This window comes from Pelodiscus sinensis, chromosome 2 (genome assembly GCF_049634645.1).
Source record: "Pelodiscus sinensis isolate JC-2024 chromosome 2, ASM4963464v1, whole genome shotgun sequence".
NCBI lineage: Eukaryota > Metazoa > Chordata > Testudines > Trionychidae > Pelodiscus > Pelodiscus sinensis.
The window spans coordinates 53,548,243-53,560,443 of NC_134712.1; the positions used below are offsets into that span (position 1 = coordinate 53,548,243).

Sequence of the window (12,201 nt, forward strand, 5' to 3'; positions counted from 1 at the left end):
ATAAACAAATAAATTAATTTCATATGCACTTAGGATTTTTTGGTACAGTGGAACTATGAATGCAATCAGTGACTATGGATGCTGGGTACTTAGCACCTCTCAATGCATGTCCAGTCCTCCATTAGGAGTAACGTAGTTCCACTCTATTCCAACTCAGTGTTCCTCTGTTTGTGTTTATGAAACTTAGGGGGGACCATATTAGCTCTAATATTTAAGGGTAAGATTTGCCCCTGTGTAAAAAGGTCCACATCAGCAATGAAAAGACCTAATATAGGCCTTCTGCACAGGGAATGATTTTTACCCTGAATGGTTAAATATTATTATTTGAGCTCAGTTGTTTTCTAAGCAAAATGTTTTGACCAAATAATTCCTTTTTTCCTCATTCTGCTTTGTTTCCTTTATGTAGATATCTGTCAAATGTAGAAATGAATAGAATGATAAATATAATGCACATTGCTGCCAAAAAGCTGTATATATCACAAACTTATTTTAACTGTATTAAATAATATCTAAAGAGACAAAGATTTAAGAAATAATCTGTGGCTAATATTGAAAAGAATTTTTTAAGAACACATGAAAGGACATGCAGGTGGTGTGGAGGTGGTAACTGAGGATAACAGTAGAACCAAGGAAAATGTTTAAAATATAATAGCACCTCAGAGTCACAAACACCAGAGTTAAGAACTGAGGGTATGTCTACACTACAGAGGAAGATCGAATCTGCCACTGTCAATCTTCCGGGGTTCAAATGAGCAGGTCTAGTTAAAACAGCTAATTCAAACCGAGAGGGGCACTCTGGTTGATGCCTGTAGTCCTGCTTTCACAAAGAGCAGTGTTCCCTCTAAACTGGGTGTGGCAGCACAGCTTCATAGGAGATTAATCAGCCCTGCCCAGTCTGTCAGCTTCATACAGGGAGCCCTGAGCCTCTGATTGGGCAGGGCTGATTAATCACCTGTGAAGCTGTTCTGCAGCTAAGAGAGAACACTGACATGGAGTAAGGGAAGTCGAAGGAAGAGTGTTCTCCCTTTGACTTCCTGAAATGTAGACAGAGCCAAAAGCCAAGATAAGTTACTTCAACTTCAGCTACGCAATTAACGTAGCTGAAGTTGCGTAACTTAATTTGACTTTGTCCCATAGTGTAGACATACCCTGACTGATCAACCACCCATCTCACTTGGAACCGATAGTATACAATCAGGCAACACCAGAGGGGGGGAAGCAAATACAATACAGTACTGCGTTAAATGTAAACAACTAAAAGCATACAGATTACTTTAAAAAAAGAAAAGATATGACATAAGTAAACTTTCCTGTGCTTATTTCATTTAAATTAAGATGGCTAAAAGTACCACCAAAACATTTTGCTCAGAATTATGAACATTTCAGAGCTCCGAACGACCTCAGTTCCTGAGGTGTTTGAGAATATGAAGTTCAACTGTGATTAAGTCTATAAAAGGGAATGGCATTCAATGTTGCTTTTAAAAATAATATCCCACAGACATGACACTGGAGGACATATTTACAGTTCTTTCATGATAAAAAAAATCTATGCTCCTTTATGATCACATATGTTTTCTGCAAAAGTCTGAGCAGTGGCCTTATTCCAAATTCCAACACAGGAACTGCTTTGCATGCTAAAAATTCATCTTTAAACAGCTATTATGCAATTTATGTATTCCTCTTTCAGCTTTTAGACCTTTGTAACAAGAATGACTTGAGTTATCTTAAGCTTTCTTGCTGGATGTACATAGGATTGCTACATATTATTCATCATATTTTTTCATCTTAATAATTACTAATGCTTTCTTTGTTATCCTGAGCAGCCCAGCCAGAGATAGAAACAATAGCTCCAATGTGACAGAGGCTATTCACTTCCTTTTCGCTGAATAATTGTTTCCTCTCCTTGCTCCAAGGTCCAGAGTGACTCATGTGCAGATCAGCTCATCTTCAGCACCTTTGATATTTTCATACTTACCTTTAGGAACAGGTGGCTTTTCACTTCCACACATATCAATAACATTCGCTTGCATATTTTGCCTTTTGTGTATGAAATAAGGGCAATATAATATGGATCTTCTATAATCTACTCTCCACTCAGTTATACTTTTTCAGGATCTGTACTGCATTCCCCATTAGACAGTATGTCCCCAATTCAGCAAGGTACGTAAAACATACCCAGCTTTAATCATGTAGCCTTACTGACTACAGAGTAACATTGCTGAATCAGGGTTTGTGCCACTAATCAAAAAGAATTATAGGTGTCATCTCTCATTGATAACCTGACTGGGTGGAGAACCCATTCCAAATGTTGGCCAGCAGCCATACATGCTACAGTTCTATAAAAGCTTTTGATACCATTTACTGCCTTTTTTTAGTTATCAAAGCTGTTCCCCACTCTGGCACTTTAAGTGTAAAAGGGGGGGACCCACAAGAGACTTTAAAATACCCTGCCACTAAAGGTTTCTTCTTAAAAACTCCCAAGATCACAGATTCCCTGTCCTTGGGTGATATGCTGCCACCACCCACATGCAAAAATCCCTTTCAGAACCCAGGAAAATGCACTTAGGAATGTCTTCTTGTGGGGTACCGCCAAGCTCTTTAACCTTCCCTCTGGAGGGAGCTTGAAAACAAACTGTAGTTTTTTTAATAGTGGACCTTTCAGTCTCAGGCACATGCGCATAGAACCTCCTGCCATCTTGGACACAGGAATCAGATCACAGTCTTAAAAAAGTGATTTTATTAACAAAACAAAGAAGATATACTTGGTAAAGTGTATTTGATTGCTAGGTGTTACAGAGCAACTGAAAAAAGGCATATTAAAAGCACAGAGAATTGCTTCCCTGGGATTCAGTTTAAAAATTACAATGTATGGGGAGTACTTGGCTCAGCACAGAGAAATTCAACAAACCTAAAAATAAAGAAAATAACCTAACTGTCTTTGATCCCTGTTCTATTTACATATCTGTTGTTCCAAGGTTTAGTCCTTCTCTAGGCATGTATATTGCTGAAAATCCCATGCCTTGTTCCTGCCTCAATCCATCTCCCCCAGCTCTCCTCTGCTCTGACACAGACTACAACAGGAAGGTCCTGCTTCGATTAAAAAACTCATACTCTCATTTCATTGGCTCTCCTAGCTCTCTGTCAACACTTCCTGGAGGCTCTCAAGGACCCACTGTTTCTGGGTTTAACTCTTACAGGAAATTTAGTTAACAATGGCTGGGATGTCCAGAAAAGGGAAGTACCTCTCCCATTCATCATAGTAGTCCAAGTAATCGTAGGATTTTTTGGCTCTCCTCAACATCCAGAATGCATTCTGCCTCAGAGCACGCAGTATGGCTTCACTGATATTTTTTTATGATCCAGTACTATTACAGAGAACAAGTGTATCTGTTACCTGAATCCTACCTAGTCCAATAGAAGGCTCATACTGGACTGCTGTCTATTCAGTATATTAGTATCCGTTATTAATGGTTTATTCACAGCTGGTATAAGAACTATAATCTCCTGTGCATGTTTCAGTATCCTGTTTCAAAACTCAGGCCTGTGTAGGAGTCAAGTCACCAAAGTCACATGACAGCATCCCAGCCTGTAGATGGACTGCCTGTGCACACAGAGAAGAGGAAACCTACTAGGAGCAGGAAGAGTCTCCAGCCATCACCAGGGTCATGGCAGACTGAGGAAACTTTCTAAGATTCAAGTAGCTACTAATAAAGAGTGCTGATGAAAGGCCTGTAGGAAAATCTTTAGGAAAGGCCAACCAACAGGATCTGACTTTGGAATGAATCCGTGTTCTGTTCTGTCCAATGCTGCAAAACAGAGAGGAATTGTGTGTTAAAAGGAGAACTGGGGAGAAAATGTCAGTGCCTGGAAGGGCTAAAGGAATGGCCAATGTATAATTTGTTTTGAGATATAATAAATGAGACTAAGTGGAAGAAAGTTTTTTTGAAATGCTTGGAAACATATGAATTCGTCCAAGAGGGGACATTGAGGCAAGATCACAAGAGGCAAAAACAGAGGTTATCTGACCCTATGGCGCTGGGCTTATCCTCCTCTCTGAATCCTATGTGTCTTTTGAACAGTTTCATCCAAATCTAGTATTCACTAACTTTCTCATTTTAAGCACTAATATTCCTCCATAGTTCAAATACAAATTGATCCTTTTTGGTCTGGAATTTTCACAGATATCAGGTTTCATGAAAGATGTTTTCAACTGAGCTAAATTCTGATCATGATGACATGAAGTGCTGTGCCACATTTAAATAATTACTTAGTGTATATGTTCCTTTATGTAGTCCATGTACAGCTTTTCAGGTGCACAAGGGTTGAAATAAGATTCCTGTGGATCAAGGCAAGATTTCTGAAGATGAAAAGGCCATTTGATATACAATACTGTTTGAGAAGCGATATGTGAACCCATAATTAAAGACTTCATTGTAAGGCATTGGCAGCAAGGGCAGAATTAAAGTTGAATGACAACCTTAATTTTGGTGTTTCCTGATTTAAGATCATCACTCTTCTTCCACCATGGTTTGAGACTTCATATGAAATGTCTTGTAGCAGAGACTTTCAATCATCTGTGACAAATTCAAAGCAGTGGTGTACCAGTGAAAAGCTTTGCATCATATTATCAACTCCTAAAGCCATTCAAAAGTCTGGTCTCATTATTTCCTTAGAAGTGAATTCTAACCTCATCAAAGCCCAGCCCTGAAAGCCCTTGCACAAATAGTCTTTCTGAGGTTAATGGGAACATACTCATGTATAAGGACTGGCAGGATTAGACCCTAACTACAGAGCTTCCTTTCAGGTTTGATGGCTCTTTTTTATGCAGTTAAACAATAGGCTCTTAGTCTTCATATAGACCAGATTCTCATAGTACTGTCTGTCATAGGCACATCTCTCACTGCCAGACTAGCACCTCCTCCTGGTCACTCTGGGAATTATCTGAAGGATGATGCCCTGTCTGTGATTTGCACACTGTCACTCCCTCTGTGTTTGGCTGCAGCCCCTCTCGCACCATCAGGAAATGCAGCATGCTCTTTGCACTCCGCACTCAGGCTGTGTTAACATGTGTGTTCCCCCTTTCCTGGGGTTAGTATCACAGGCTAATACTGGTGACTGTGGTGTCCTAGGCCCACCCACTACTATGGGTCTCAGCCAAGGGATCCTGTAGATGGCAACCACATGCTGTGTCCCCTCCAATTTCTTAATAGGTTTCCCTAGGCCACTTTCCTGTGGTCCCAGCACCCTCTTCACTCTTACCTCCCTGCCCCCCTTCCTCTTCCCCTTCCCTGCAAGCAGCTGCTCTGTCCATGGTGCCACAGTACTCTCAGCCTGCTAGAGACACATTCCTGACTCCTCACCTCCCATCTTCTTCCCAGGCGCTTCCTTTATCTGAGCACACTCAGCCCTGATTGTTTGTACCCAACACCGCCTGTCTGGCTGCTTGGGGACTGGCTTCCATTGCTTTCACATGGGATTAACTCCTTGTGCACCTGTATGGAGCAGACAACCCATCACACTACCATTTAGGCAGTAGTTATTTAATCTACAAGGGACTACCTTATAGCCAAGCCTCTTCCATTTTCCTGTGAGTTTGGGGCCAGGCTTAGCAGCATTAATCAGACTTTAAAGACTGAAAAGGATATAATACCATTTCTCTTATGAATATTTTGGCATTTTTCTTACCTTTTGATTACTGAATAAATATAATATCATTTTCCACAGAAGCTATCGGTGTAATTACACTTTAATTTATGCATTGAACATTGTGCAGTTTGACCTTTTATGAAAATAAACATCACCCAGAGGAAAACAATTCCAAAAAAAAATACTCTGCTATTTACTATTTAATAAACACAGATAAATTCCATAGCAACCCTACCTCACATGGTAAAATTGGTGCTCTATCCGTAATTAAAATATACATCACTACTAGGACACAAGTCTATCTTATTCAACTGTAAGATATTTCTTTCATTATTAAATAGCTAATTTGTTCCATGGCCTTCATTTTTAAAACAGTGCATGCTAGAGGGAAGTGGTAAGGAAATACACAAGGAAGTTAAGATCAAGAATTTCCTTTGGAAAAGCTGGACACACTTGGTAAAACAGGAAGATCAACCCTTTGTTATTCTTCCTTTGGTAGAAAGTCTTTGATCAACACATATGGAAATGTTGTCTGACTATGCCATTACTAAACCCAGTATGCATTACTCTGCACGTACCAGGACAGTCCTTCCTACACTCCACAATGTATAATCACTTCTCTGCATTCTGACTGGTGTCTTGAACTTCGTTGTCCTACACACTCACTTGATAGTTTGTTTCTGGCTAAGTTACCCAGAGTTTATTTTAAACTTGTGAGAATATAGGATATTTAGTTTGTCATTGGAAAAACAACATAACTAAGGAAAATGCCTTTCTTCCTGTCCCTTCCAATCATTCACTTCCCCCAGAGTAATCTTTTCCTGCCCTGGAGATAACTAGGGATAGATAACATCAATTCCTGTTTGCTGGGATGAGATTAGGGAAATTAGGTCAATCTAGAAGATTAAAATACTTTATAGAAAGACTGTGGTGGTGGTTCATATGGAGCTGGTGAGAAGACAGAGTCCGGTCTGGTCAAGATCAACTCAAATTAATTGAGGAGTGGCATTGATAGTCTTCCATGGCCACAATGAACCATTTATTGAAGATTAGGAGAAGCACAAAACAAGGTAAAAATGTATAATAAATGCCATATGGAAAAATGCCTTAGATCACATTGCTCTTGTTTAATGTTAGACTCTTTTTGACCTCTGAATTTAGTATAAAAGTACAAAGAACAATAATTGAAAAAAATGTTAGTGAATTAATCCAGTGTTAATTCAGTGTTAATACATGGCTGTGAACAGCAGAGAATGAGTGGCACAAGTAGTGCCTTATTTCCTAACAAAGCCAGATGTTTGTTGCAGTAGGGGATGAAAAAGAATAGTTAAGCCAGCAGCCTCATGGAAATAATACAGATGAGGCACAGAACTGTGATCTACAACTTATCTTACAGAAACATGTCTGACAATGGCAAAAAAGATGGAGTCAGTGCCAACGCTATGTAGCTGTAATTTAAACATCAATTTAATACTAACAGTGAACGCAAGACCCATCACTGTTAAGCATCTTCTTTTTCTAGCTTGATAAGCCAGCAGATTTAGTTTAGAGTGGTAAGAATCTCTCCATTTTACCCTGCTGTATACCTTTCAGATTGTGAGTGCTTTTGGCATATGTAGCACAGGAATATTTTCGGAAACATTCAAGTGATGTAGGAGACCTATTGGGACTTAGGCAAAGTCATTTAATAAGTCACATGTTCCAAAGGGCTTGTTTTAAAAATGTTACATACACACATCCTTCACGAGTGTTTCAACAGTGCCTGGAATGGTGAAGATTCAGTCCTGCTTGGTGATTCTAAGCTTTACTGCAATACAAATATTAACCAACCAATAATCAGAAAAAATAATTTCTTAATTGTATTGAACCTATTAAGTTATAGTCTGTCCATCACTTATAAAGCTAAAGGTGACCGCATTTCATAAGGACATAAGAACATAAGAATGGCCATATTGGGTCAGACCAAAGGTCCATCTAGCCCAGTAGCCTGTCTGCCAACAGTGGCCAGCACCAGGTACCCAAGAGGGGGTGGACCAAAGACAATGATCAAGCGATTTGTCTTGTGCCATCCATCTCCAGCCTCTGACAAACAGAGGCCAGGGACACCATTCCTACCCCCTGGCTAATAGCACTCCATGGACCCAACCTCCATGAATTTATCTAACTTCTCTTTAAACTCTATTATAGTTCTAGCCTTCACAGCCTCCTCTGGCAAGGAGTTCCACAGGTTGACTATGCACTATGTGAAGAATAACTTTCTTTCATTCGTTTTAAACCTGCTACCCATTAATTTCATTTGGTGTCCTCTAGTCCTTGTATTATGGGAAATGATGAAGAACTTTTTTTTAATTCATCCTCTCCACACCACTCATCATTTTATATACCTTTATCATGTCCCCCCTTAGTCTCCTTTTTTCCAAACTGAAACGTCCCAGTTGCTTTAGCCTCTCCTCATATAAGACCTGTTCCAAACCCTTGATCATTTTACTTGCCCTTTTCTGAACCCTTTCCAAGGCCAAAATATCTTTTTTGAGGTGAGGAAACCACATCTGTACACAGTACTCAAGATGTGAGATTACCATAGTTTTATACAGGGGCAGTAAGATATTCTGTGTCTTATTTTCTATCCCTTTCTTAATACTTCCTAGCATCCTATTTGCCTTTTTGACCACTGCAGCACACTGTGTGGACATTTTCAGAGAACTATCCACGATAACTCCACAATCTCTTTCCTGATTTGTCGTAGCCAAAGTAGCCCCCATCAATACTATATGTATAGTTGGGGTTATTTTTTTCAACGTGCATTACTTTACACTTATCCACATTAAATTTCATTTGCCATTTTGTTGCCCAATCACTCAGTTTTGTGAGATCTTTTTGAAGTTCTTCACAGTTTGGTTCTGTCTTGACTATCTTGAATAGCTTAGTATCAAACTTTACTACCTCAACCCGCAAACTTTACAACCTCACTGCTTGCCCCTTTCTCTAGATCATTTATGAATAAGTTGAACAGGATTGGTCCTAGCACTGACCCTTGCGGGACACCACTAGTTACCCCTCTCCATTCTGAAAATTTACCATTTATTCCTACCCTTTGTTTCCTGTCTTTTAACCAGTTCTCAGTCCATGAAAGGACCTTCCCTCTTATCCCATGACAATGTAATTTACACAAAAGCCTTTGGTGAGGGACTTTGTCAAAGGCTTTCTGAAAATCTAAGTATACTATATCTACTGGATCCCCCTTGTCCACATGTTTGTTAACCCCTTCAAAGAACTCTAAGGGTATGTCTACACTATAAAGTTAATTCGAACTAACAGCCGTTAGTTTGAATTAACTTTAATAGCGTCTATACATACATACCGCTAGTTTGAATTTAAATCGAACTAGCGGAGTACTTAATTCGAACTAGGTAAACCTCATTCTACGAGGACTAACGCCTAGTTTGAAATAAGAAATTTGAATTAAGGGCTGTGTAGCCACTCAATTCAAACTAGCTGGAGGCTAGCCCTTCCCAGGTTCCCCCTGGTGGCCACTCTGGGCCAAACCAGGAAAACTCCTCTCCTCTCCCCAGGCCTCAGGGCCCTTAAAGGGGTAGACTTTGGCCAGATGGCACTTGCCAGAGACAGCCCTGCCAGCAGTCTTTGCCCCTGACCCAGTGGCCCCAAGATGAGCCAGGCAGCCAGTGCCAGCAACATGTCCCCCGCCCAGTCCCCCAGCACCCAGGAGCCAGCCAGGGCACGCACCCTCCTGGACTAGTGCAGAGGACATCGACCTCATTGAGGTTTGGGGGCAGGCCCCCAACCTCCATTATCTCTGCACTAGGTGGAAGAACGCAGCTGTCTACGGCTGCATAGTGGCCGCCATGGCCCAAAAGGGACACAGGCGCACGCAAGAGCAGGTGCTCCTGAAAGTGAAACAGCTGCGGCAGGCATACGCCAGGGCCACCAGGGGCGGCGCCGCAGCAGGGGCTGACACCTGCCCCTACTTCCCCGCCCTCGACCGACTCTTGGGGCACGGGGCGGTCCGCGCCAGCCCGGGAGGCAGCAAGCCGGGACCGGAAGGCCCTGACCCGGGCACACTGGAGGGGCCACCACAAGCAGTTCCAGCACCGGAATCAGCAGGGTCGTCCGGGGAGGCCATACCAAGTAAGTGCTAGCACTGTCCCCTGCACGGGGAGGGAGACCAGGGACCGCGCGCTTGGACCATGCCTCCCATGGATCACGCAGACACCTGTGCACGTGCGAGCACGTGCCATGTCACCCTGGGGCAGGTGGCTCCAGCTGTGTGACACCCAGAGGGTGTGGCCCAATAGGCACATGCGTGTGTGAAGAGACCTGACGTGCTCCCGACCCCGGGGCGGGACCCAGCAGGATGCTCTCCCTTCACATGCCCCCTCTACACAGAGGCAGGGGACATCTTCCCCCCCGTCCCCCGCCCCGGCCACACTATACACGGCACAGGGACATGGGTGTGGTCTTGGGGCAGCTCCCAGTTCCAGGGAGAGCCAGACATCCTGACCATGGCCTCTGTACAAGCACAACGGCTCTGACGGTGCAGGGCACGGTCGCCCTCATGTCGTGGGGGGCGGGAGGGGGGGGCTGGGCATCATCCACTGTGTCCCCAGGGAGAACTGACCACTTCTCTTTTTTCTCAACAGCTGCACCAGCTGCTCGTGCAGGGCGCACCACCCCGCCCGGGACATGCTCCCGCACCCACGGCCTGCTCCAGACCACCACCATGGAGCAGGAGTACTGGGACCAGCACCTAGGGTCCCTGCGAGCCCTGCATCGCACCGCGGAGGCCTGGATGAACCAAGCCAGAAACGCAAACCTGCAGGCCCTGCTGCAGAGCATGGTGCCCTGTACCGGTCCTGTGCCTGCTGCCCCCACAACAACTGTCCCTCCTCCCACTCCTGCCCCCCACCTTTTCCTCCTCAACCCCCACACCCTCCTTCTCAATGTGTATACCCCCCCATCTCAACCTCTACACCCTCCACCCCATCACCCTGGGAACGCCAAGGCCCCCTCCCTCGCTGTGCTGGGAGGCGGTTGGCCCAGCGAGACCCCCACCCCTGATCCCTGAGTTTCTCCTCCCCCTCCTTCCCCTTGCTTCCCCATTCCAGCTCCCTCCTCCCAGGTTTCCCCTCTCCCAGACCCTCTTCTGCTTTGAATTAGTGCTGTAGTATAGACATACCCTAAGGGTATGTCTAGACTACATGCCTTTGCCAACAGAAGCATGTAAATTAGACATATCGACATAGTCAACGAAGTGGGAATTTAAATATCCTCTGCTTCATTAGAATAAAAGTGGCCACCGCATTATGCCATCTCAGCTGTTTGTTGGCACACAACGGCAGTCAAGATGGGGATCGATCAATATGGAAAGCCTTTGCCGACCAATCCTGTAAACCTCGTTTCACGAGGCATAAGGGATCAGTCGGCAAAGGATTTCCTTGTCGATCAATCCCCGTCTTGACTGCCAGTGTGTGCTGACAAACAGATGAGCCGGCACAACGCAGCGGCCATTTTTATTCTAATGAAGCAGGAGATATTTAAATCCTAGCTCACTCACTATGTCAATATGTCTAATTTACATTCCTCTGTCAGCAGAGGCATGTAGTCTAGACATAGCCGAAGATGCCAGCTGCTCCCGGTGGAGCTGCAGGTCTGCCCGCATCCAGGCCTCCACGGTGCGATGCAGGGCTCGCAGGGACCCTAGGTGCTGGTTCCAATACTCCTGCTCCATGGTGGTGTTCCGGAGCAGGCCGCGGGTGTGGGAGCATGTCCCGGGCGGGGTGGTGCGCCCTGCATGAGCAGCTGGTGCAGCTTTTGAGAAAAAAGAGAAGTGGTCAGTTCTCCCTGGAGACACAGTGGATGATGCCCAGCCCCCTTGCCGCCCCCCACGAAGTGAGGGCGACCGTGCCCTGCACCGTCAGAGCCGTTGTGCTTGTACAGAGGCCATGGTCAGGATGTCTGGCTCTCCCCGGGACTGGGAGCTGCCCCAAGACCACACCCATGTCTCTGTGCCGTGTATAGTGTGGCCGGGGCGGGGCGGGTAGGAGATGTCCCCTGCCTCTGTGTAGAGGGGGCATGTGAAGGGAGAGCATCCTGCTGGGTCCTGCCCCGGGGTCGGGAGCATGTCAGGTCCCCTCCACAAGCGGGTGGCTATCGCCCTCTGGAAGCTCTCGACGCCGGATAGCTACTGATCCATGGGGAACCAGTTCGGCGTGGGGAGATCCACCATCGGAGCGGTGCTCATGCAGGTACAGCACTCACCGGCCACTACGCTGAGGGGGGGGGCTGCAAGGAGGACATGGGCTGCCCCAGGGAAAACGGAGGGGAGGTGGTGTAAGTGCCCTCCCTGGGACGGTTCAGTCTGTCCCAGCCGCGCTACAGACCGCCCGCAGTGGCCAGGATTGCAGCGGGGGTTGCTCCTGGGAGTGGGGCACGGGGCAGTGGTGGGGAACGAACACTCCCAGCCACCCGGGCATCCCAGCGACCCTCGGTTTTGTGTGTCTCTCTGCAGGTGGTCAAGGCCATCAACAGGGTGCTGCT

The 12,201-nt window shown here is 45.1% G+C and overlaps 1 protein-coding gene across 1 annotated transcript in view; it reads right to left on the reverse strand.

Moving 5' to 3' along the window:
• Positions 1-2,746: 2,746 nt before the first annotated feature.
• LY96 (lymphocyte antigen 96) overlaps positions 2,747-12,201 on the reverse strand; it is a 40,114-nt gene continuing 30,659 nt past the window's right edge. Inside the window, exons 5-6 of the mRNA XM_075920499.1 lie at positions 4,478-4,574; positions 2,747-3,806 (exon numbers count right to left, since the gene is read on the reverse strand). Coding sequence (XP_075776614.1) covers positions 4,509-4,574 — 66 coding nt within the window. The 3' untranslated portion in view covers positions 2,747-3,806; positions 4,478-4,508. The remainder of the gene's footprint in view (positions 3,807-4,477; positions 4,575-12,201) is intronic.